The sequence below is a fragment of the Petromyzon marinus genome, chromosome 61 (assembly GCF_048934315.1).
Source record: "Petromyzon marinus isolate PM22_M1 ecotype Great Lakes invasive population chromosome 61, UKy_Petmar_22M1.pri1.0, whole genome shotgun sequence".
Classification (NCBI taxonomy): domain Eukaryota; kingdom Metazoa; phylum Chordata; class Hyperoartia; order Petromyzontiformes; family Petromyzontidae; genus Petromyzon; species Petromyzon marinus.
The window spans coordinates 3,763,663-3,789,967 of NC_133727.1; the positions used below are offsets into that span (position 1 = coordinate 3,763,663).

The 26,305-nt window shown below is 53.0% G+C and overlaps 1 protein-coding gene across 1 annotated transcript in view; it reads right to left on the minus strand.

Moving 5' to 3' along the window:
* Nucleotides 1-9,071: 9,071 nt before the first annotated feature.
* Nucleotides 9,072-26,305, minus strand: part of FRYL (FRY like transcription coactivator) — a 121,205-nt gene continuing 103,971 nt past the window's right edge. The window contains 4 exon segments of the mRNA XM_076053472.1: nucleotides 9,072-14,778; nucleotides 15,355-15,557; nucleotides 19,162-19,272; nucleotides 22,139-22,156. Coding sequence (XP_075909587.1) covers nucleotides 14,175-14,778; nucleotides 15,355-15,557; nucleotides 19,162-19,272; nucleotides 22,139-22,156 — 936 coding nt within the window. The 3' untranslated portion in view covers nucleotides 9,072-14,174.

The following is a 26,305-nucleotide window of genomic DNA, read 5'->3' on the forward strand; positions in this document are numbered from 1 at the left end:
TAATATGACAATATAATATGACAATATTATTAATAACATAATAATAAAAAAATATTATTAACAATACAACAATAATATGAACTACATAACAATCATATTATCAATATAATTAATAATACAATATTAATAATACAATATTAATAATATAGCAATATTATTAATAATGTAATAACAATAAACGACCTCCTTGAAGCTGCGCGAATTCTGAGTTGACTCTGCACGAGGCGCTCACGTGGCCCGTGAGGAAGGGGGGAGGGGGGAATTAACAAGAGGCAATCCCCCCCAACCCCGGTTTACGACGGACGGTCTCGCATTCACGTCAACACGATGGCACGTCTAAGAATAGGTTTTTTTCCCACTTTTTTTCTGGCAACACAACTGATTTTTTTTTTTTTACCAGGAATAATGTCTGCGTTAAACACAATACTTGTGGTCAGAATGAAAAAAAAACCCACCGATAATGATGCACTGTCCTCGAGACTGATTTGTCTGCACCAGAAATATCTTTCTTTTGAGCCTTTTGGCGTCTCTTTGGTCTAACACCGTTTTGAGAGGAGGCTCAAAAGAAAGCCGTCTCTAACGCAGACCAATCAAGGACAATGCATAATATTATCAGAGTATGTGTTTGTTGTATTCTGACCACAAGTATTGTGTTTAATGCAGACGTGATTCCTAGTGGAAAAAAATGTGTCAGTTTTGTTTCCAGAAAAAAAGGGGAAAAAACCTCTTCTTATATTTTGGTACTGGCAAAGGAGGCCTCATGATGACGACGGTACACCGATTTTACGACTGCCGCGACCCGCTTTACTGACTCGATTTACGACGCGACCAAACCGGTTCTTGGTTTGCGACAGTGAATCGGGGTGGGGGGGGGGGCGTGGAAACTTCGTCCTTGTTTCGATTTAAAGCTTTCGTGACTGCAATGATTCATCTTCTTTGGTTCTTTCGGTAAAGTCACGTAGAATGATAATAAAATAATAAATTGATAAAATAAAATAACACAATATTCTCACGAATATTAAACGTCGTGAGAATATTATTGTGTTATTTTATTTTATCAATTTATTATTTTATTATCATTCTACGTGACTTTACCGAAAGAACCAAATAAGATTCGTCCTTGTTATTATTCTCGAGTGTTGTTCAACGATTTAAACCCCCCACCACCACCGCATACCAGGCGAGGCAGTTAAACGTCTCGCCACCGTGGTGGTGGTGGAAGAGGTGATGATGGTAGTGGTGGTGGTGATGATGGTGGTGGTGGAGGAGGTGATGATGGTGGTGGTGATGATGGTGGTGGTGGAGGTGATAATGGTGGTGGAGGTGATAATGGTGGTGGAGGTGATGATGGTGGTGGTGATGGTGGTGGAGGTGATGATGGTGGTGGTGATGATGGTGGTGGTGATGATGGTGGTGGTGATGGTGGTGGTGGAAGTGATGATGGTGGTGGAGGTGATGATGGTGGTGGAGGAGGTGATGATGATGGTGGTGGAGGAAGTGATGATGATGGTGGTGGTGATGATGGTGGTGGTGATGGTGGTGGAGGAGGTGATGATGATGGTGGTGGAGGAGGTGATGATGATGGTGGAGGTGATGATGATGGTGGAGGAAGTGATGATGGTGGTGGTGGAGGAGGTGATGATGGTGGTGGTGGAGAAAGTGATGATGGTGGTGGTGGTGAAGTGATGATGGTGGTGGTGGTGAAGTGATGATGGTGGTGGTGGTGATGATGATGATGGTGGTGGAGGTGATGATGGTGGTGGAAGTGATGATGATGGTGGTGGTGGTGATGATGGTGGAGGTGATGATGATGGTGGTGGTGAAGTGGTGGTGATGATGGTGGTGGTGATGATGATGATGGTGGAGGTGATGATGATGGTGGTGGTGGTGGAGGTGATGATGATGGAGGAAGTGATGGTGGTGGTGGTGAAGTGATGATGGTGGTGGGTGGTGTCGTTGGTTAGGACGATCTTCTCCGCAATAAAGATTCCTACGACATTCGGGGGCGTCGCTAAGCACGTCACCACCAACACGTGGAGTGTCCTGGTGTGGTGTAGGGGGGGTTGTGTGATGGTGACGGTGGTCTGGAGTTGGAGCAGGGGGATCTCATCTTGATTCGAAGCTTTCGTGACTGCAGGAATCCATACTCTTTGGTTCTTTAGGTAAAGTCATCACGTAGGAGGTAGAAAAAAATTAACAAAACTAAAATAACGTTCCATTTTATTTTTCTACCTACGGGAGAGGATCTGTACCAGCACGGGGCAGCTTTGCGTCACAGGGCTGAGCGATGAATCGATTTCAAATCGAAATAGCAATTTGTAACAATGCGATTATCAAATCGCAAAGGCTGCGATTTTTTTTAGCGATTTGAAAAGTCCTATTGCTTTCTTACTGGAATTGTTTAATGTTTCATTATTATAACTTTATTGATTTAACTTGACAATTGTTCTATGCTCGATAGTTCTACTTCAATTAAAACATTTTAATAAATGCATGTTGGAAGCAATTAATGTCTTTTAAGTTCTCATCCTTGCATTAGAATCTATAGAGTAGTTCATATTGTGATGGTGTCACGTGGTAACGCTCCATCGCATGTTTTTAATCGATCACACAGCGAATATCGAACTGAAGCCTGACTTTAAAACATTTAATCGCAAATCAAACCGCAATCGCAATATCTGTGAGAAAAATCCGAGATTAGATATTTTTTCCCAAATCGCTCAGCCATACTTTGTGACAATGACGATATATACTTTTAAAACACAATTATAAAATAAACATCCACGTTTAAAGTGTCTTTCCGCTCAAACGCGCGTTGGGCTGGCCACCCCCCTCGCATCGTCAGTAACAGCAACAACAAAAACCCCCAAGGACTTTCCACATTCCTATGGCAGGGGAACCAGCCTCGCCAATAGGATGCCCCCCCCCCCCCACAAAGCGGTCACAAGCCTCTCGCTTTATCCTATCTGCCAGGGGTCGGGGGGTGGAGTGATGATGGGGTGGAGGAGTGATGATGGGGGTGGTGAAGTGATGATGGGGGTGGAGGAGTGATGATGGGGATGGTGGAGTGATGATGGGGTGGAGTGATGATGGGGGTGGAGGAGTGATGATGGGGGTGGAGTGATGATGGGGGTGGAGTGATGATGGGGGTGGAGGAGTGATGATGGGGGTGGAGTGATGATGGGGTGGAGTGATGATGGGGGTGGAGTGATGATGGGGTGGAGTGATGATGGGGTGGAGTGATGATGGGGGTGGAGTGATGATGGGGTGGAGTGATGATGGGGGTGGAGTGATGATGGGGGTGGTGGAGTGATGATGGGGGTGGTGAAGTGATGATGATGATGGGGTGGAGTGATGATGGGGATAGAGGAGTGATGATGGGGGTGGAGGAGTGATGATGGGGTGGTGGAGTGATGATGGGGGTGGAGTGATGATGGGGGTGGAGGAGTGATGATGGGGTGGTGGAGTGATGATGGGGTGGTGGAGTGATGATGGGGTGGAGGAGTGATGATGGGGGTGGAGGAGTGATGATGGGGGTGGAGGAGTGATGATGATGATGGGGGTGGTGGAGTGATGATGGAGTAATGATGGGGATGATGGAGTGATGATGGGGATGATGGAGTGATGATGGAGTAACCGATTGGACCGGGCACTGAACTCGCGAACTTCTGACCGGGGGAGGGCAGGGGGGGAATGGTACCGGGGGTCAATGCCTATTTGGTTGCACACAACCAAAGTTCCGGCAACCGAGTTGCACGCAACTGAGTCGCACGCAGCCAATCGCTCAGGTGCGCGGGACCCGGATTCACGGGCCGCTCGCAAACACACAAACGATTCCCTTTCGTGCTGTTGGCGAGCACCTATTAAGGCCGGCACGGCACACGAAGGGGTGGGGCGCCATTGCCATACGCGGCCGCCTTTGTCTCCCCAATGCGGACTACGCACGGGCACCGGGGCACTCAATTAATGCCGAGTCGACCTAGGGGAGGGAGGGAGGGAGGGGAGGGACCGGTTCAGAGACACTCGTCAGCGATGTTGGCGGTTAGCGCGAATCAAACTCTGGGCTCGCCGGCGTTGCAGCGCGGGGCGAGCCGGCTAACCGCTGCACCACCACTGCACCACCACTCCGCACGTTACACTCACGGCAGCGGCTTACGATGGCCACAAATCTCAAATACAAATACTGTCGTTGAACTTTGAAATACAAAAAAAAAACGGTTAATAAAATACAATGTAAAAACTAACTTGGCGCGAATTAAAATAGGCGACGTCCGACGGTGGGCAAAGGCGTACGCAAGGCCCCTCCTAAAAACATGGGTCGGTGAAGAGGTGTCGGTGAAGAGGTGTCGGTGAAGAGGTGTCGGTGAAGAGGGGTCGGTGAAGAGGGGTCGGTGAAGAGAGGTCGGTGAAGAGGTGTCGGTGAAGAGGTGTCGGTGAAGAGGGGTCGGTGAAGAGGTGTCGGTGAAGATGGGTCGGTACAGGTGGACTGAATCTTTCTAAATACTCATGCAGAGACCTCGGTAAACACACGGAGAGAGGAATGTGTCAGTGGAATGGCGAAGTTACAGGGTAGGGGGAGTGACACTGCAAAGCTTTTGGGGGAATAAAAAACTGGAACTTAACACGTACATGCCTCGCTCTGTCTGAATGTATGCCTGCCTGCCTGTCTGTATGCCTGCCTGCCTGTCTGTATGCCTGCCTGTCTGTATGTATGCCTGCCTGTCTGCCTGTATGCCTGTCTGTCTGTATGCCTGCCTGTCTGTATGTATGCCTGCCTGTCTGCCTATCTGTCTGTCTGTATGCCTGCCTGTCTGTCTGCCTGCCTGTCTGTCTGTATGCCTGCCTGTCCGCCTGTCTGTCTGTATGCCTGCCTGTCTGTCTGTCTGTATGCCTGCCTGTCTGTCTGCCTGTCTGTCTGTATGCCTGTCTGTCTGTATGCCTGTCTGTCTGTCTGTATGCCTGCCTGCCTGTCTGTATGTATGTATGCCTGCCTGTCTGTCTGTCTGTATGCCTGCCTGTCTGCCTGCCTGCCTGTCTGTCTGTATGCCTGCCTGTCTGTCTGTCTGCCTGCCTGCCTGCCTGTCTGCCTGCCTGTCTGTATACCTGCCATCCTGTCTGTATGCCTGCCTGTCTGTATGCCTGCCTGTCTGTCTGTATGCCTGTCTGTCTGTATGCTGTGTGAATTCCAGCGGAGTTTGCTTCTTGTGCTTTCTCAAACTTTCAGACAGAGTGTACTCTCACAAAGTCACTACCACCTCCAGGCTATATTTCTTCTGATGATGTGCGACGATGATGATGATGACGACGCTGCTGCTGTGTGGTGCCGACCTCCGTAATGTGCACGTTTAACTCCTCTCGCACCGCACGTATCGCCAACCGCGCGAGTCGGCGGTGCGGGGCGAGGACAACAAACTGAAACACAAAAGGTGAGTTCCAAAGGGACGAGTGCGAGTCATTGTAGACGACTGTACAACTGTGTAACCATTGTTTTTTGTTCCTGGGTAGTAAGTTTGATTTCCTAATTGCTTATGCCTCAAAAGCACAGAAAATGGCTATTATTATTATTACGACACACAAACTTTGCTTTTGTGACCAGGACAGTGATATTCTGAAATGTTCCTATTTTCCAGAACCTTCCAGATAGAGTCAGTGCCGAGTAAATGTGGAGTGACTTCTAGAACATTCTAGAACTTTCCAGTAATATAAATAGTAGTATAAATACAGGGGCCTTAAGCCCACCAGTTCACTTTAGTTCCAGCTGCCTAAGGGGATACATATCTGCATTTTTCTGAGATGGCATCAAGAGGCATGCAAGCATCCGGCAGACGCATTTATCTCCGTCTGTGGCCAATTTATCAAGACGAGGGAAAAAGTCCTCTGTGGGAAGCATCTGCTAACATGTGTGAGGCCTACAAGGCATATTTCGGCATGCCTGTCAGGGATCAAGACAAACCCTGGGTACTTCAATTCACCTGTGAGCAATGCCCAAAAAAACCAGCGTCTTCGTCGGACCACAGATAAAGAAGATCCTGGAGTGAAATTCATTTCCCAAGAAGCTCACTAGGTAAGGAGAAAGCGGCTTGGGACAGCTCTGTCGCAGTGGTTCGTGGCTTCATGGGCAATCACAAGGTCGAAAACTACGTGGAGCTGGTCGAGACTCTGGTGAAGAACTACGGCACAGTGGGCTGTAGGATGTCCCTCAAAGTCCATATCCTTGATTCTCATCTTGATAAATTCAAGGAGAACATGGGAGCGTACTCGGAGGAGCAAGGCGAGCGCTTCCACCAGGATATACTGGACTTTGAACGCCGCTACCAAGGACAGTATGACGAGAACATGATGGGAGACTATATTTGGAGGCTGACTCGTGAAAGTGATTTACAGTATAATCGTAAATCTCGAAAAAATACTCACTTAGAAATCTTCTGTAGTCATGTTTGTATTAGTTTAGTATAAATACAAGTTAATTTTGATTCATAGGTTGTTGTTTTTTCCTGACTTTATGTGAACAAAAAACCCCAAATTCGCCCGTTTTCTCATTGAAAATAGGTAAATTTCAAATATCACTGTCCTGGTCACAAAAACAAAGTTTGTGGAGAATAATATCCATTTTTTATACTTTTTAGGCACAAGCAATTACAAAATAACACTTACTACCCAGGAACAAAAATTGTGTTACAGTGTTATGAAAGTGCGTAGCTCCCCACTGGCTTCACAACATCGGAAAGGAAGGAAGAGAGCGTTCCAGACGGCCGCAGGAGCGGCGCGACGATGCCGGCGGCGACCGTCGCCGTCCATCGACGGCCGGGCCCAAAAGCCGCGCGGCTGCGAGAATGACGAGTGGAGTTCGTGTGATGGCGGCGGCGGTGGTTTCTAGCTCGTTGACGAGAAGCCTTCTGCAAAAATAACCGGAGACCCCTCGCCCCGCCAACGCCTCACGTAAAGCCGGCAGTCTTTTATCAGGCGAATGAACCGGGACACCCGATATGGCCTTGCGAACTGGGCCAGCTGCTGCTGCTGATGCAGAAGCAGCCACTTAATGTACAATCAGCTGCTGCTGCTAATTCTGCCACGGCTTGTGGTTGTGATGCAAGACTGCTGCTGCTGCTGCTCCTAATCCTGCCACAGATTCTGGTTGTGACGCAAGATGCTGCTGCTAATCCTGCCACAGATTGTGGTTGTGATGCCAGACGCTGCTGTTGCCAATCCTGCCACGGCTTGTGGTTGTGATGCAAGACGCTGCTGCTGCTGCTAATCCTGCCACAGATTGTGGTTGTGATGCAAAACGCTGCTGCTGCTAATCCTGCCACAGATTGTGGTTGTGATGCCAGACGCTGCTGCTGCTAATCCTGCCACGGCTTGTGGTTGTGATGCAAAACGCTGCTGCTGCTAATCCTGCCACAGATTGTGGTTGTGATGCAAAACGCTGCTGCTGCTGCTAATCCTGCCACAGATTGTGGTTGTGATGCAAAACGCTGCTGCTGCTAATCCTGCCACAGATTGTGGTTGTGATGCAAAACGCTGCTGCTGCTAATCCTGCCACAGATTGTGGTTGTGATGCAAGACGTTGCTGCTGCTGATAATTCTGCCACGGCTTGTGGTTGTGATGCAAGACGCTGCTGCTAATCCTACCACAGATTGTGGTTGTGATGCAAGACGTTGCTGCTGCTGCTAATTCTGCCACAGATTGTGGTTGTGACGCAAGACGCTGCTGCTGCTAATCCTGCCACAGATTGTGGTTGTGATGCAAAACGTTGCTGCTAATCCTGCCACAGATTGTGGTTGTGATGCGACACGCTGCTGCTGCTGCTGCTGCTAATCCTACCACGGCTTGTGGTTGTGACGCAAGACGCTGCTGCTGCTGCTGCTAATCCTGCCACGACTTGTGGTTGTGATGCGACACGCTGCTGCTGCTGCTGCTATGACTACAGGGTCCCACTGACTCTCCAAGCCCTCGGCTAAGCGGTCGGTCCGGGGTGGCCGCGGTCGGCGAGTGTCACGCCGCTTTTGGCCGCTCGCCGGCGAAAATGTCTTTAAAACCCGGCACACAATGGATTGAGAAACTCAGTCCCTGCGTGGAATGGATTGACGGAAAGACAAAAGATCCCCCGTGTAGCACTTAAACAGACTGTTGGGGCAAGTGCTGTTTGCGAGCGCCTATGAGGGATGGCCCTCCTCAAGAGGGGGTGGGTGGCCAACACCACGCTAGGCCGCCTTTGTCTCCCCAGTGGTGATGTTTACCACACACCGGGTACTCATTTGAGGCCGAGTCGACCTAGGGGAGGCTCAGGCTCCGGCGTTGGCCGTGAGCGGGCACCGAACTCTAGTCGCCGGGTACGGAGCGCAGCGTAGCGCTAACCGCTGCACCACCGCTCCCCACTGGATTGACAGACACACCCACCCATTGCACCCACACACCCACCCACCCACACTCACACCCACCCACACACCCACACACTGCACCCACACACACACACACCGCACCCACACACACACCCACCCACTCACACACCGCACCCACACACACACACACCGCACCCACACACACACCCACCCACCCACACACCGCACCCACACACCACACCCACACCTCGCACCCACACACCACACACACACCGCACCCACACACCGCACCCACTCACCCACCGCACCCACACACCGCAGACACCCCCCGCAACTAAAGGACGCGTTTGCGTAAATCTCGTGAGCAAGGTAATGGGGGGGAAAAAAAAACAACGTTAAAATAACACGACATCATTATTAATTTTTCTGTTTGTTTGAGAAACCCCCCCACCAAAAAAAAACATCAAAACGTTGGCGGAAGAAACTACCGGGGCGCGAAGCCACCACTCCCCTCCTCTCGGCGTTCTCAGCGAGAGGCTCGCTCGCACGCAGGCGCGTCACCTAACGGAGGAGGTCCCCCCGGTTCGGAGCCCTTCACTCGACGCAAGTGCTTTTTGTTTTGTACCGCCAGTGGTGGCCAGAGGCTCGTCCGAGCGAGGGTTTTTCAAAACACCGAGGATCGCGCCCCCTCCCCACCCCCCCCCCGCCCCCCCCCCCCCAAAAAAAAATTATATATAAATCATCGTTGGGTTTTACCCCGGCGGACGTTACAAACGGTCCCAACTTTCCCATCGACCGATCGATCGGAGCGGGAAGCCCATCAGCTCGCGTCAGGGTGCATGCAGAGAGTTTTCCCAAAGGGTTCGTCGCGTCTCTCTCTCTCTCACTCTCTCTCCTCTCTCGGCTCGCAATCGCGCTCCTCCTTTGCAACCTCTCTATCGGCGCGTTCCAAGTTTTCGTCTCCGTTAATCCTCCAGCTCCTTGCGTTTCAATCTCCTCGCGACAGGCTGACGACGGGCGATAAGTGTTCTGCGGCAGCGTCATCATCGGCATCATCGGCAGCATCGCCATCATCAGCCACGGTGGCCGTGTTGCACCTTGGCTCCTAACACGGCGAGTTCCAAGTTGTCGCCGCGTCTCCGTTAAAACTCCGCTCCTTGCGTTTCAATCTCTTCGCGACAGCTGACGACGGGTGATAAAAGTGTCCTTCGGCAGCGTCGTCATGATCGGCAGCATCGTCATCGGCAGCATCATCACTGATATCATCAGCAGCAGCATCTTCATCAGCATCATCGGCATCATCACCAGCAGCATCTTCATCAGCATCATCACCATCGGTATCATCGGCAGCATCTTCATAAGCGTCATCAGCATTGCCATCGGTATCATCATCAGCAGCATCTTCATCAGCGTCATCAGCATCATCACCATCGGTATCATCATCGGCAGCATCTTCATAAGCGTCATCAGCATTGCCATCGGTATCATCATCAGCAGCATCTTCATCAGCGTCATCAGCATCGCCATCGGCATCATCATCAGCAGCGTCTCCATCAGCGTCATCAGCATCGTCATCATCGGCAGCATCGTCATCGGCGTCATCAGCGTCATCATCGGCGGCATCATCATCAGCGACGGCGGCTGTGCCGCACTTTGGCTCCCAACTCTGCACCGTGGAGGCAGTGAGCAGGAGTGGGGGGGGGGGGTTGGTGGATCACGCAAACGTCAAACCCTCTTCCCCGCACCCACCTAACCCGTGGCAGCCGAGGTCGCCACATCTCAGGCAGGGAGACGATGGCAACAGGAGCGAGTGAGCCCGACGTCCATCTGTGAAGGCGGGCGGGGGGGGGTTCATCAGCGTCACGGCCCCGCATGCATGCTGGCCACTCCACATCGTCCTCCTTCCCACGTCTATTAAATAAAACTCTCGCGGTACGGGGACGGCAGCGAGCACAGGGCAACTGACGGCAGCGCCCGTTTGCTGGCCGCTGCTCCTGCCGCTTTGTCCGCCGCTGCCGCTGCGCCCGTTTGCCGCCCGGCAATGTTGACACCCTCCTGCGGCGTTCTTGCCGGGGTGTGGGGAAAGAAAGAAAAGAAAAGAGGAGCGGACAAACGCCTATTCTTATTTCATCGCCTGGATGCCGGCAAAAAAAGGGTCCCCCGCGCATAGTTAGTTGCACAATAACGCTACGATAATTATTATTATTTTCATCATGATAAACGAACAAACGAAATAAAAGCATCAGCTGAGCAATGTTTGCTACCTAAAACTATTTTTATTTTTTTTTACCAGGTAAGGCCCCTACCGAGCTACACAGCTCTTTTTTTTTTAGAGGCGACCTGCCCATCACAAACGATAGCCCGTCGTCGTCATCGCCGTCATCGCCGTGTGAAAATTTACAGCAGCAGCCAAATGACTACAAACGCATGACGTTGAATAGAAACGTGGAGGGAAAAAAACCAGAGGACCCGAAGAAAAATCCACGTGACCACGGAGAGAGAGACACGCAAACTCCAAATACACAGCAGCAGGTGTCAGGGTCGGGATCAAACCAACGACCTTATGTAGACCTGGCGAGGTAGTTAACATCTCACCACGGAGAGAGAGAGAGAGACACGCAAACTCCAAATACACAGCAGCAGGCGTCAGGGTCGGGATCGAACCCACGACCTCCTGTACACCAGGCGAGGTAGTTAACATCTCACCACGGAGAGAGAGACACGCAAACTCCAAATATACAGCAGGTGTCAGGATCGCGATTGAACCCACGACCTCCTGTATACCAGGCGAGGTAGTTAACATCTCACCACGGAGAGAGACACGCAAACTCCAAATATACAGCAGGGATCGTCAGGGTCGGGGATCGAACTCATGCCCTCCTTTGTAGTGGTTAGCGTGCTGCACCGCGGACCCGTTTACCCGAGTTCGATTCCCGCTCACGGCCAACACCACCGGTGACGATTATCCGAATAGATCCTGGGCCTCCCACTAGGTCGACTCAGCCTCAAACGAGTTACCTGGTACGGTGTGTAAACATCGCCGCTAGGGAGACAAAGGCGGCCGGGTGTGGTGCTGGCCACCCACCACCTCGTGTGCCGTGCCGGCCTTCGTAGGTGCTGCTCGCTGACAGCCCCAACAGTCTGTTCAGGCTACACGGGGGGGAGGATGTTTTTTTTTACGCAAGTTGTAACTTAATTTCTACCTACGTGGTGACTTTACCGAAAGAACCAAACATAATGGATTCCTGCAGTCACGAAAGCTTCAAATTAAGACCGAGTTGTAACTTGCCGAGCCGCTAACCCTCTACCGAACATCCGTAAGTAAAAAAAAGAGCTTCGTAGCTCATCGGATTCCTCCAGGAAAAAAAATTCCGATTTTGGGATGCTCATCGGATGAACAGGGAGCAACGGACGACAAATCACTGGCACCCTTTAAGCAATTAACCCGGCGCACTCAAGGCCGCTGCTGCGCCTTTACGGATCATCCACCGTCTGGACGGATATTGCGAAGCCAGTCGACGCGGGACTACGGAATGGCAGCCACGGCCAGCGTCAGTGGCACGCGATGCCTTCAAACCACTCCCGGTAGCTCCGCAGCCACTTCAAGCAACCGCACTGACCAAGTGTGGCCGATAATAATAATTAAAAACAAACCCTACGCCCGACATCATTGTCATCGGGGAGGCCTTCATCCAACAGCGGATAGATCATGGACGGCGAGGATAATGACATCGGGAGCGCTATTTTGTCCCCCCACCATCTCAAGACCGGATTCTCAAGATGGCTGCCCGACCACAACGAAGACTGGCGAAGCGTTTTGTGCAAGGGTTTTTTTAATTTCAATTTTAATCAAATGGGGGGGGGGGGGGGTGCCACGGTCGCTAAGAGATGTTAACTACATCGCCTGGTACGCAGGAGGGTCCGTGGGTTCGATCCCGACCCTGACGATGCCTGCTGTACGTGTGGAGTTTGCGCGTCTCTCTCTCTCTCATCATCATCACGGTGGCTAGATGTTAACTACGTCGCCTGGTACGCAGGGCGTCCGTGGGTTCGATCCCGACCCTGACGATGCCTGCTGTATATTTGGAGTTTGCGTGTCTCTCTCTCTCTCACTATCATCACGGTGGCTAGGAGATGTTAACTACGTCGCCTGGTACACAGAGGGTCTGTGGGTTTGATCCCGACCCTGACGCCTGCTGCTGTATATTTGGAGTTTGTGTGTCTCTCTCTCATTATCATCACGGTGGCTAGGAGATGTTAACTACCTCGCCTGGTATGCAGAGGGTCCGTGGGTTCGATCCCGACCCTGACGATGCCTGCTGTACGTGTGGAGTTTGCGCGTCTCTCTCTCTCTCTCATCATCATCACGGTGGCTAGGAGATGTTAACTACCTCGCCTGGTACGCAGAGGGTCCGTGGGTTCGATCCCGACCCTGACGATGCCTGCTGTACATTTGGAGTTTGCGTGTCTCTCTCTCATCATCATCACGGTGGCTAGGAGATGTTAACTACGTCGCCTGGTACGCAGGGCGTCCGTGGGTTCGATCCCGACCCTGACGATGCCTGCTGTACATTTGGAGTTTGCGCGTCACTCTCCCCGTGTTGGCGTGGATTTTTCTTAGGGTCCTCCGGTCTTTTACCACCTCTACATTTATAAACTCATGTTCAGAATATTTGACTGCTGCTATACATTTCCACGTGGTGACGATGATGATAAGCCACTCGATTGAGCTATCATTTGTGATAGCCACGTCGCTTTTGAAAAAGGGCTACATCTTAGTTCAGTTGGGCCTTACCTGGTAAAATGTATTTTTGTTTTGTTTAGCTAGTTGTCGTTTAGCTCATTCATATTATTCTGACGAGGTCAAAGCGACTCAGAGCCGGCAACCGCTGAGGGCCTGGGTTCGAATCCGGGTCACAGTCGCCGAGTTGTGATTCAACTCGGTTCTCAAGCGCCATGAGCTGATGGTGTCATCTCGGTGGACGATGACCGAGCGGTAAAAAAAACGTGCCGCTAAAATGTTCAGAGGTTATAGCTCTATGACATCCGCTTCCACGGGGTCGTTCTGTGCGTGGACCAGAGCGTCACTTGAAGACGAAGACGGAGATCTCAGAGGTAGCTCTCCGACATCCGCTTCCGCGGGGGTCGTTCTGTGCGTGGAACAGAGCGTCACTTGAAGAAGGGGAACTCGGAGATAGCTCTGTGATATCTGCTTCTGCGGGCCGTTTTCCAACGCACTGCTCAGTGAGCGATCTGCACCGTGACGACGCAACGAAGGTTACCGATATTAACAAAAAAGATAAATTATTTCACGTTATTATTTTTGCTTGGCTTTGCGGTTCAGTGCTTATACCTCTCAATAAAACAATCGATTGATGAAGCTTGTTAAAATGCTCCTGCTATTGAAGCTGCTGCTGCTGATGATGATGGTGACGATGAAGCTTGCCGCTGCTGCTGCTGCTGATGATGATGATGAAGCTGCTGCTGATGATGATGTTGACGAATCTTCTGCAGCTGCAGCTCGTTATGATTAAGCTTCTGCTGACAATGATGCTGCTTATAATGCTGATGATGCTGGAGATGAAGCTGCTGCTGCTGATGATGACGCTGCGGCTGCAGGTAAGAAGCTAGATTTTTTACAGCATTACTGAATCTTCCCCAACCATCTCTGTCAATCTAAGTTCTTCCAGCTGCTGCTGATAACTAAATATCCAGCTGTTGCTGCAGATACTACATCTGCTGCTGCTGCTACTGCAGCCGTAGCTCCTGCTGCTGCTGCTACTGCAGCTGCTCCTGCAGGTGTAAGCCAGAGCTCGTTTTGTACAGCGTTACTACAAATCTTCTCCCACCATCTCCGTCGTACGATCATCATCTTCCTGCTGATGCTGCTGGTGTTGTTGAACATCATCATGAAGCTGCTGCTGCTGTTGTCGATCATGCTGTTGATCATGCTGTTGATCATGCTGTTGCTGATCATTCTGCTGCTGATCATGCTGCTGATAAACAAGCTCCTCCTGTTCTTCCTGCTGCTGCTGCTGCTGCTCCTGATGCTGCTGCTGCTGCTGCTGATAATGAAGCTCCAGCTGCTGTTGCTGCTGTAGCTCATACTGTTCGTGCTGCTGGTGCTGCTGCTGCTGCTGCTGTGGCTCATGGGATTGCTGCTGTTGCTGCTGCTGCTGCTGGCGCTGCTGCTGCTGCTGCGGGTAGAAGCTGGAGGCCTGCACAAGACGCAGCGCGTCTTGCACGTGCATGTTGAGCTGCATGAGGTTGGCGCAGGCGAGCTGAGCCGGGTCGCCGGACGACGCCGACGCCGACGACGGCGCCAGCGCAAAGGCGCCGGCCTGGCCCAGCGTGGCGTGCCGGAAGCGCATGCAGAGCAGCGTGAGCACCTCGTCGTCGTCCGGAGAGCCAAACACGTCGGCCGGCCATGTGGCCCTGCACGCACACACACACACACACGGTCGGGGGAGGGGGGCACGTGGTGGTGGTGGTAGAGGAGGTGATGGTGGTGGTGGTAGAGGAGGTGGTGGTGAAAGAGATAGTTGTAGTGGTGGTGAAGGTAGTTGTGGTGGTGATGGAGGGGTGGTGGTGGTGGTAGAGGAGGTGGTGGTGGAGGAGGAGGTGGTGGTGGTGGTAGAGGAGGTGGTGGTGAAGGAGATAGTTGTGGTGGTGGAGGAGGTAGCTGTGGTGGTGATGGAGGAAATAGTGGTGGTGGTAGAGGAGGTGGCGGTGGAGGAGCTAGTTGTGGTGGTGTTGCAGGAGGTGGTGGTGGTAGATGTGGAGGAGCTGGAGGATGTGGTGATGGTGCTGGTGGTAGCGTGGAGGAGGTGGTGTTGCAGGTGGCGGTAGATGTGGACGTGGTGGTGGCGGCGGCGGAGGATGCGGAGGTGACTCTGGTAGTGGTGGTGCAGGAGGAGGTGGACGGTGGCGGTGGTGGTGGTGGTGATGAAGGCGGTGGTGGTAGCTGTGGACGGTGGTGGTAGCGGCGCTGAGCGGAGGAGGCGGTGAAACCTGGAGATTTTGAGCTGCAGGAGGGCCGAGTAGAGCTCCCGGTTGCGCAGCGAGTCGAGGAGCGCCACCACCGCGTCCTCGGGGCACAGCACCGGCTGCGCCGCCAGGCGCGCAAGCGTCGCGCCGTCCGCCGCGTCCGCGGCCACCGCGGCGACGCGCAGGCCGCAGTGGAGCTCCGCCAGCTCCGTGGACACGTCGGTGAGCTGGGCGACGAGGAGGTTGGGGGGATGAGGAGGGGCGGTGAGATACTCGCACGGAGACTCGCACGGAGACTCGCAGACTCAGAGAGACCCACAGACTCACACAGAGACACACAGACTCTCACAGAGAACCACAGACTCACACAGAGACTCACTGACTCATAGAGACCCACAGACTCAAACAGAGACCCACAGACTCACACAGAGACCCACAGACTCACACAGAGAACCACAGACTCACACAGAGAACCACAGACTCACACAGAGAACCACAGACTCACACAGACTCACAGACTCGCACAGAGACCCACAGACTCACAGAGAGACTCACTGACTCATAGAGACCCACAGACTCAAACAGAGACCCACAGGCTCACACAGAGACCCACAGACTCAGACAGAGACCCACAGACTCACACGGAGACCTACAGACTCACACAGAGACCCACAGACTCACACAGAGACCTACAGACTAACACAGAGACCCACAGACTCACACAGAGACCCACAGACTCACACCGAGACCTACAGACTCAAACAGAGACCTACAGACTCAAACAGAGACCTACAGACTCACACAGAGACCCACAGACTCAAACAGAGACCCACAGGCTCACACAGAGACCCACAGGAATGTCCCTCTGTGCATGTCCCTCTGTGCGTGTCCCTCTGTGCGTGTCCCTATGCGAGTCTACGGGCCTCTCTGCAACAAGCCCCCGGGGCGATACAAACAAAGCGGCAGGCTCGCTTAATGGAATGGGCTTGGCCAGCTCGTCGCGTGTCACGCTCCCCCACTACGCTGCCTTGGGAGACTGAGCCACATTAACCACAGGCCAGTAGGGCGGGGGTGGGTGGGTGAGTGAGTGGGTGGGTGAGTGGGTAGGGGGGTGGGTGGGTGAGCGAGTGGGTGGGTGGGGGGGTAAGTCTGCGGGTTTAAAGGGATGACGCATGCACAGGATAGCCCCGAGGCCACCCGGCTTGAGACTAAACCGCCGTGCCATCTGCACAATGGAGCTCTCTCCTCCCTTGATTCCTTGAGATCCTCCCCCGGGGCTGCCACTTACTGCCTTGCTCCCCCCTCCCCATCCCTCCCCCCCCCTCCCATACCATCCCCCCCATACCGTACCGTCTCTTTCCCTCACCCCTGTCATGTCCCGTCCCCCCCGTCCTGTCCTCCCTGTCCCGTACCGTCTCATCCCTGTCCCTAGGGGCACCCCCAGCTGCCCCTAGGCTAGGCCACACAGCAGCAACAACATCGCCACCCTACTGGCAGACTGACGCACAGGGGCAGCTGCCACTGGGGGTGCCCCCTAGGCTAGACCACACAGCAGCAGCATCGCCACCCTACTGGCAGACCGACGCACAGGGACAGCTGCCACCGGGGGAGCCCCTAGGCTAGACGAGAGAGAGTGCGGGTGGCACGGGACGGTCAGCGTGTGGCACAGACCGCGGAGGAATCGACGCGTGGCGTTCACGGCAAACGTGGTAACAGTCACCGCCGGCAGCAGTAGTCACCACGGCAGTCGTTTTTTGTTGTCTTTAGTTTGCCGTCCTCCCACCCCCCCCCCCTCCACCCCCGTCCCCGCCGCCACCACCTCCAGCTAGGTCGCCTTTGTATGGTGCGAAAGAAGTTTCGACACGCGTACGAGCGCACGGCGAACGTCGTTGTGCGTGGAAGTGCGTGCCTAAGCGCCGTTCGCCTTTTCCTCCGGGGGGAGGGGGGGCGGGGAAATTACGACGCCGAGATCGTGTTGCGCATCTCGGCAGGGCCCCCCCCCCCTCCAACCACCCACCCACCCAAAGGAAATGACGCAAGCTAACGAGGTTGCGACTCCGGCCCTAAACGGGACTGTCCAGGTAATGACATTACGGCCCGGGCGGCCCTGTTTCCCGTCAGCGTCGACTCGACGGGACGGGCGTAGGGGGCGGCGGCGGGGATCACAAACAGAAACGACAAACAAAAAAACCCCCCAAAGGGCAGTTGTCCTGCGGCTCGAGAGTGAGCGTTGGGGCTCGTGCGTTTCGCGGCCCCGTAGAGACAGTGGTGGGCATTCCACATTCCTATGGGGCGGGTGGGACGAGTCTCTATCCGTAGGGCGACCCCAGAAGGTGGTTCTCGTTCGACCCGCGAGAGCCGAGTCGGACTCGGCGGTTGTGATGGTGGCGGCGGTCGTGGCCATTGCGGTGGCGGTGTCAATTGTGGTGGCGGCGGTAGCAGTAACACTAGTGGCGGCAGTGACTGTGACAGCGGTGATTGTGGTGGTGGTAGCAGTAATACTAGTGGCGGCAGTGACTGTGACAGCGGTGATTGTGGTGGTGGTAGCAGTAATACTAGTGGCGGCAGTGACTGTGACAGCGGTGATTGTGGTGGTGGTAGCAGTAATACTAGTGGCGGCAGTGACTGTGACAGCGGTGATTGTGGTGGTGGTAGCAGTAATACTAGTGGCGGCAGTGACTGTGACAGCGGTGATTGTGGTGGTGGTAGCAGTAATACTAGTGGCGGCAGTGACTGTGACAGCGGTGATTGTGGTGGTGGTAGCAGTAATACTAGTGGCGGCAGTGACTGTGACGGCGGTGATTGTGGTGGTGGTGACAGTGATTGTGATGGTGGCGGTGATGGTGGTTGGTGGCAGTGATCGTGGTGGCGGTGATTGTAGTGGTGGCGGTGATTGTGGTGGTGGCGGTGATTGTGGTGGTGGTGGCGGTGATTGTGGTGGCGGTGATTGTGGTGGCGGTAGCAGTAATACTAGTGGCGGCAGTGACTGTGACAGCGGTGATTGTGGTGGTGGTGACAGTGATTGTGATGGTGGCGGTGATGGTGGTTGGTGGTAGTGATCGTGGTGGCGGTGATTGTGGTGGTGGCGGTGATTGTGGTGGTGGTAGCAGTAATACTAGTGGCGGCAGTGACTGTGACAGCGGTGATTGTGGTGGTGGTGGTGGCGGTGATTGTGGTGGTGGTGGCGGTGATGGTGGTTGGTGGCAGTGATCGTGGTGGCGGTGATTGTAGTGGTGGTGGCGGTGATTGTGGTGGTAGTAGCAGTAATACTAGTGGCGGCAGTGACTGTGACAGCGGTGATTGTGGTGGTGGTGGTGGCGGTGATTGTGGTGGTGGTGGCGGTGATGGTGGTTGGTGGCAGTGATCGTGGTGGCGGTGATTGTAGTGGTGGTGGCGGTGATTGTGGTGGTGGTAGCAGTAATACTAGTGGCGGCAGTGACTGTGACAGCGGTGATTGTGGTGGTGGTGACAGTGATTGTGATGGTGGCGGTGATGGTGGTTGGTGGCAGTGATCGTGGTGGCGGTGATTGTAGTGGTGGCGGTGATTGTGGTGGTGGTGGCGGTGGTGGTGGTGGCGGTAATTGTGGTGGCGGTGATTGTGGTGGCGGTGATTGTGACTGTGGCGGTGATGGTGGCAGTGATTGTGATGAGTCGTTGCGCTGATTGTGGTGGCGGCGACTGTGATGGTGGTGCTGTAGCGGTGATTGTGACGGCGGTGCTGGCTGCAGCGGTCATTGCGACGATGGTGGCGGCGGCGGCGGCGACTGTGGCGGTGACTGTGGTGGTGGTGGCGGTGCTGGCGGTGCGCGCGCACGCGTGGCGCCAGCTCACCGTGGGGTTGGAGCGGAGCACCTCAAGGCTGCCCGTCAGTTTGGCGTAACACTGAAAAAGCAGCAGAAACTGGAAGTGGAGTTTGTACAGCCTTCGGCACAACTCCATTTGCTGGGGGGTAGGGAGGGGGGGGGGCCGGGAGGGGAGAGGGACGGGGGGGGGGGGGGAAGAGCAGAGAGAGGAGCCGCGTGAGGAACAGCTTCGAAGCCGACGGCCGAATCCGCATACGCACGGCGGCACGCGCCAGGACCGCAAGCTCTCTCGACACGGCACGGCACTTCGCCGGGACGTCGCCGACGGACTCGCGGGGGGGAAGCGCAGACGGACGTGAAATTTTTATTTAAAGCGCGCACGGTTCGCCGGGGGGGGGGGGGGGGGGGGGGGCGTGGGGGGGGGGGTTTTCTCCCAGTTTATTTATTATTTGCCCGCCGCTATCGAAAAGCGAAGCATCCGCTCGATTTTGTTTGAACATCCCCGGACGTTGCCGGAAAGGGGTACACAACACCCGCCACACTGTATACCGCGCAACACCGGCACACTGTACACAACACCCGCCACACTGTATACCGCGCAACACCGGCACACTTGTACACAACACCCGCCACACTGTATACCGCGCAACACCGGCACACTTGTACACAACACCCGTCACACTGTATACCGCACATCGTCACACTGTACACAACAGCCACACTGTATACCGCACATCGTCACACTGTACACAGCACGTCACCACACTGTGCACCGTTCGATATCGCCGCCACACTGTATACCCATACCTGTCAACCCCTTATCAGTGCCAACTTCATTACGGACCAATTCAGACCTTCTTGGTCACCCCGTGCCCCTTATAAATCTCAACGTTTATCCTACAAAGTCCCATCACGAGGGAGAAACACAAACAAAATATAATTGTTGTTGTTGTTGTTGCCCGTATTGAAACGGCTGTATGCCGTATGGACCTGCAAACTCAATTTCCCTGTACGAGACTACGGGGTAAACCGTATGGGTTGACAGCTATGGATTCCACAAAACATCGCCAACGCACTCTATAATGTACCGCCCTCCACAGCCATCTCTGGCGAGTGCTCTGTATTAACTCATGATTATAATTATCATAGTTCGTTTAAACTTGTTACATCATGTCTTACTTGGGTACCTTTTCGTCATATCACTTTTGGAACTTGTTTAATATTTCCCCGACCACCCGAATCCGGCAAATTTTGATAAACAAAACAACAAAAATCACGACGTTTCGGCCACAACACAAGTGGCCTTCATCAGGTGAAGGGACCGTACTGTCCAGAGGACAGCGTTGGAGTGAAGACAGCCAAGCCCAGGTCGCGTCCTTTCACTCCAACGCTGTCCTCTGGACAGTACGGTACCTTCACCTGATGAAGGCCACTTGTGTTGTGGCCGAAACGTTGTGATTTTTTGTTGTTTTGTTTTTTACCTACGTGACTTTACCGAATAGAACCAAAGAGTATTGATCCTTGCAGTCACGAAAGCTTCAAATCTAGAACAGCCAGCAAGGTTTGTCACGTAAACAAAACGTGCCGATTAGCGGCTACACCAGCCCAGCGGTGTGCTGGAGAAGTAAATCCACCGTTAAGTCGACGGTAAAATAAAGGTTTTTTGTTTTATTTGCGCCGTTTTGCCTGACGTCGGGTGTTTTCCAGGGGACGCATCCACACACGTAAACGGAGCACTCGCCGTAGATTCATCGAGCAAGTTACACCTCGTGCATTTCGTCTCGGCGCCGTCGTTCTTGCGGCGCAAGGCGGTCGTCCGCAGAGGGAGGCGTCCGTCGCCGTCTTTCACAGACGCGCGCTGCGGTAGTTTACGTAAGTAGGGGGAGCGATGCTGCTGCTGCTGTGTGGTCTAGCCTAGGGGGGCACGCCCAGTGGCAGCTGTCCCTGTGCGTCAGTCTGCCAGTAGGGTGGCGATGTTGTTGCTGCTGTGTGGTCTAGCCTAGGGGGGCACCCCCAGTGGCAGCTGTCCCTGTGCGTCAGTCTGTCAGTAGCGGGAGCGATGCTGCTGTGTGGTCTAGCCTAGGGGGGCACCCCCAGTGGCAGCTGTCCCTGTGCGTCAGCCTGCCAGTAGGGTGGCGATGTTGTTGCTGCTGTGTGGTCTATCCTAGGGGCACCCCCAGGGGCAGCTGTCCCTGTGCGTCAGTCTGTCAGTAGGGGGAGCGATGCTGCTGTGTGGTCTAGCCTAGGGGGGCACCCCCAGTGGCAGCTGTCCCTGTGCGTCAGTCTGCCAGTAGGGTGGAGATGTTGTTGCTGCTGTGTGGTCTAGCCTAGGGGCACCCCCAGTGGCAGCTGTCCCTCTGCGTTAGTCTGTCAGTAGGGGGAGCGATGCTGCTGCTGTGTGGTCTAGCCTAGGGGGGCACCCCCGGGGGCAGCTGTCCCTGTGCGTTAGTCTGTCAGTAGGGTGGCAATGTTGTTGCTGCTGTGTGGTCTAGCCTAGGGGGCACCCCCAGTGGCAGCTGTCCCTGTGCGTTAGTCTGTCAGTAGGGTGGCGATGTTGTTGCTGCTGTGTGGTCTAGCCTAGGGGGGCACCCCCAGTGGCAGCTGTCCCTGTGCGGCACAAATGCTGTCATCCCGGAGCAAGGTGCCGCTGTGTTTCACACCACACGGGCTGCGGTGGGGTTTCCGTGGTCAAGGGGACGGTGATGTTGCCACCGAGAGCGATGCCAACCGAGTGATCTCCAAGCATCATCATTTTCTTCGGCGTTGGGGCGTTTTTGTTTGTTTGCTTTGGGCCCGATAGCGGCTCCATCGTACGACGGCATTTTACTTCAGCCACGGGAGGAGGAAAAACCGGAGAACCCGGAGGAAAGCCATGCAGAACAACGGGAGAACATACAACCTACACACAGTGTGTTGCAGATAGGGAAAGGCGAAGGGGGGGGGAGGGGTTTGCGGGAGGGCAATTGTGAAAGGAGGGGGAGAGGCACAGTAGAATCCGTACTTACTGCTAGCGATTCCAAGTTCTTAGCACGAACGTAAGAAGTAAAGAAGAAGGGGGGGGGGGGTGGGAAGGAACAGAGAGAGAGGACAGAGAGAGAGAGGAGAAGGGATTGAGAGCAGAAAAGAGCGACAGAGTGAGTGAGCGAGTCGGGGCCATTTGGCCAACATCGGGCAGTGCTGTAACGCGGCGGAAACGGACTGCGAGCGACTCGCCGATCACGAGCGGCCGTTAGCCAATCAAACAAAGGGGGGCGATTAACCCTTAAGACGAATCGGTGACCCTTGACACACGCCTGTCGCATCGATCGTGAGCGGAATCCGACGCGATGAGAACACCTCGATCCAGGTTCCGCAAGACCACACAATGGGCTTGGTCATACGCCCCTACGGGGGGCAACGCCACGCCCCACTTTATTATTATTATTACACGGGCAAATCGCCGATCGGTTAATTTTGCCGGGTGTCCGATTTCACTGGGTGACAGCGCCAAATCCCGGAAAAAAAACAGATCGACGGAGGAGTCATTAACGTCATTGAAAGCCAAGACGGGACGGAAACGCTGCGCTATGCAGTGACGCACGCGCGTGCCACTGCAACGCGTAGGTCATGTAAAACACACGTGCGTCATGTGCATGTGGCCAACGCGAACGCTAACCCGATCCTAAACCTTAACCCAATCCTAAACCAGAACCCAATTCGAAACCTCAACCCAATCCTAAACCTTAACCCAAATTCTATAACATAACCCAATCCTAATAATGATCCAACACAAATCCTCACCCGATCCTAAACCTTAACGCAATCCTAAACCCTAACTCAATGTTAATAGTGATCCAACACAAACTCTAACCCAATCCTAAACCTTAACGCAATCACAAACCCTGACACAGTCTTAACTCGAACCCAATACTCACACTGAACCCAATCCTAACCTTAACTCAACGCTAACCCCTAACCCAATACGAACCATGGCCCCCAAAGGAAAATGGCGCTACTCAGTCAGTCCCAGACCCGGACTCGAACCCACGTGCTCCCAAAACCACGAGCGAAGCCCCCTAACCAGAGAGAGAGAGCGAGAGACACAACGATAAGGTCCCACAACCCGCAAACCGCAACGCTGACCCCCCCCAAACATCCAGCCCGGGGCTCCCCCACAGACCCGACCCTCCAAGCTAACGCGGCGTTTCCTCAAACGCGGAATCAAATAACCGGACCGCAGAGACGACCCAGCAGGAGAACATTGACAGCGCCGTCACGGAATCCCCCTTTGACCCCGCACGTTGAATGGCACAAAGATGTGAATGATTATTATTGAGTTCATTCGGTGTTTCCGATATCGTAGTAATAACAATAATAACGTACATACAGTGGGTGTTGCCGCGATGGTAACAATAATATATTCGATGTTGCCGCTATCGTAGCAATAATATGGATTGACTCGTGCAGCTAGCGAAGGATGCTAGGTTTAGTAATATATGTTACGCATGTCGCTACATACAAACCGACACTTCTTTCAAATGCTTCTTGCCGTTGGTTTTTTCACACCTGATGATGACTGTTTGTGTTACAGTCGAAACGTCGTGAGAATTTTATTGTTTTATATATATTATTATTTTATTTTTCCCTTCAACGTGACTTTACCGAAAGAACCAATAATATGAATCACTGCAGTCACGAAAGCTTTAAATCAAAATTCACTGTTAGATTGTTTTTTATAGCATTATTTTAGTAATTTCTAGAAAGGTTTAGTTTAGCCAGATTTTTTTTTTATATAGTATAGAGTTAGACTAAAATGTTAATCTAAATTGTATTATGATTGTTACTGTGATCAAACATCAAAATGGATTTTTTTTGCACATTTTTGTACGCAGCGTAAACAAACGGTGCTTTTTCTGGAAGATTTTATTGTTTTTGTAGGGGATGTATTTTAATTTGCGTACAGTAAATTTAAAATGTATCTTGTAATTGTATTGTTTGTTGCGGTTGCACCCGAATCGAGAGCCGAATGGCTCACAGGGTTATTCCAAATAAATGAAACTGAAACATTAATCATGTATATACATTGGGTGTTGCCGCTATCGTAGTAATAATATCAATAGTGATTTAAAGCTTTCGTGACTGCAGGGATTCATATTCTTGGTTCTTTTATTGTTTTATATTTTTATCCTTTTATTGTTTCCCTTCTACGTGACTTTACCGAAAGAACCAAGAATAGAATATCAATAGTGTATATACAGTCGTTGTTGCCGCTATGGTAACAATAATAATGTATATATATTCGGTGTTGCCGCTATGGTAACAATAATAATGTTGTATATACATTGGGTGTTGCCGCTATGGTAACAATAATAATAATGTATATACATTGGGTGTTACTGATGTGGTAACAACAATGGCAACAATGATGTACATACATTCAGTGTTGCCACTATCATTCCTACAGCAACAAGGCTATCATGGACGAAGTGAGGTGCCGCTGAATCTCACGGACGCGGAGGCTGTGGTAGTCTCGCAGTACAGGGCGGGGGGGGAGGGCAATGCCGCTGTGTGGGTTGGCCTAGGGGCACCCCCAGTGCCACCTTAGTGGTCCCGGTTCAGTGTCTCCGACACGACCATTATGATCCCCTTGACAGAGACAGACACGCACGCGCAAAGCCACAGAGCTTGAACCCGGCAACTTAGCGGTGCCGGTTCAGTGTCTCCGACACGACCATTATGATCCCCTTGAGAGAGACAGACACGCACACGCAAAGCCCCACGGTTTGAACCCAGCAACTTAGTGGTCCCGGTTCAGTGTCTCCGACACGACCATTATGAACCCCTTGAGAGAGACAGACACGCACATGCAAAGCCACAGAGCTTGAACCCAGAAACTTAGCGGTGCCGGTTCACTGTCTCCGACACGGCGATTGCGAATCCCCCCCCCTGCCACGGCCAGGTCTCGAACCCAGGTACCGTCAGCTGCGAGCGCGCGCGTCTCACACACACGTCTCACACACACACTCCCCCCCCCCCCCCGCACCACCAAAGGGGTTAAACAGCCCGAGACGGATTCTGTCGGCCGTAAATATCCCGGCCAATCGATAAACCCGGAGCTCATCTCTCGGAGTGGTGCGCCCCTCCCACCCACCGCTCCCACCCAACCTCCCCCCCCCCCACACAATCCCCCACCTCCCCCTCCTACCCCCAGCTGATTAAATGAAAGGCTAATGTAATTTCCCCCCCCCCCCTCCTCCCCCCGCGCCAGTCGGGCCTCAGAGAGAGCCACGGCACGTTTAGGCCCGTGCCCTAGGAAACCGATTTGCCGCGTCAGCTCCGCCGACAAACGTCGCCCGCGCCGTGACGCTGGGCAACCCGGTTTGATCGCAGCTCGCGTCTACGCGGAGTCCGTGGGCCTCTGTTGTGAGTCCATGGGTTGTCTGTTGTGAGTCTATAGGTCGCTGTTGTGAGGCCCTGGGTCTCTTTGTGAGTCTATGGGTATCTGTGCGAGTCCATGGGTCTTTGTGTGAATCTATGGGTACCTGTTGTGAGTCTATGGGTCTCTGTGTGAGGCTGTGGGTCTCCGTGTGAGTCTGTGGATCTCTTTGTGAATCTGTGGATCTATGTGTGAGTCTGTGGATCTCTGTGTGAGTCTCTGTGTGAGTCTGTAGGTCTCTATGTGAGTCTGTGGATCTCTATGTGAGTCTGTGGGTCTCTGTGTGAGTCTCTATGTGAGCCTGTGAGTCTATGTGAGTCTCTTTGTGAGTCTGAGTCTTGAGTCTCTATGTGAGCCTGTGAGTCTATGTGAGTCTGAGTCTGTGAGTCTCTATGTGAGCCTATGTGAGTCTGTAGGTCTTTATGTGAGTCTGTGAGTCTCTATGTGAGTCTATGTGAGTATGTGAGTCTCTATGTGAGTCTGTAGGTCTCTATGTGAGTCTGTGGAGCTCTATGTGAGTCGGTGGGTCTCTGTGTGGGTCTATGTGAGTCTGTGAGTCTCTATGTGAGTCTATGTGAGTCTGTAGGTCTCTATGTGAGTCTGTGAGTCTCTATGTGAGTCTCTATGTGAGCATGTGAGTCTATGTAAGTCTGTAGGTCTCTATGCGAGTCTGTGAGTCTCTATGTGAGCCTGTAGGTCTCTATGTGAGTCTGTGGATCTCTACGTGAGTCTGTGCGTCTCTGTGTGGGTCTATGAG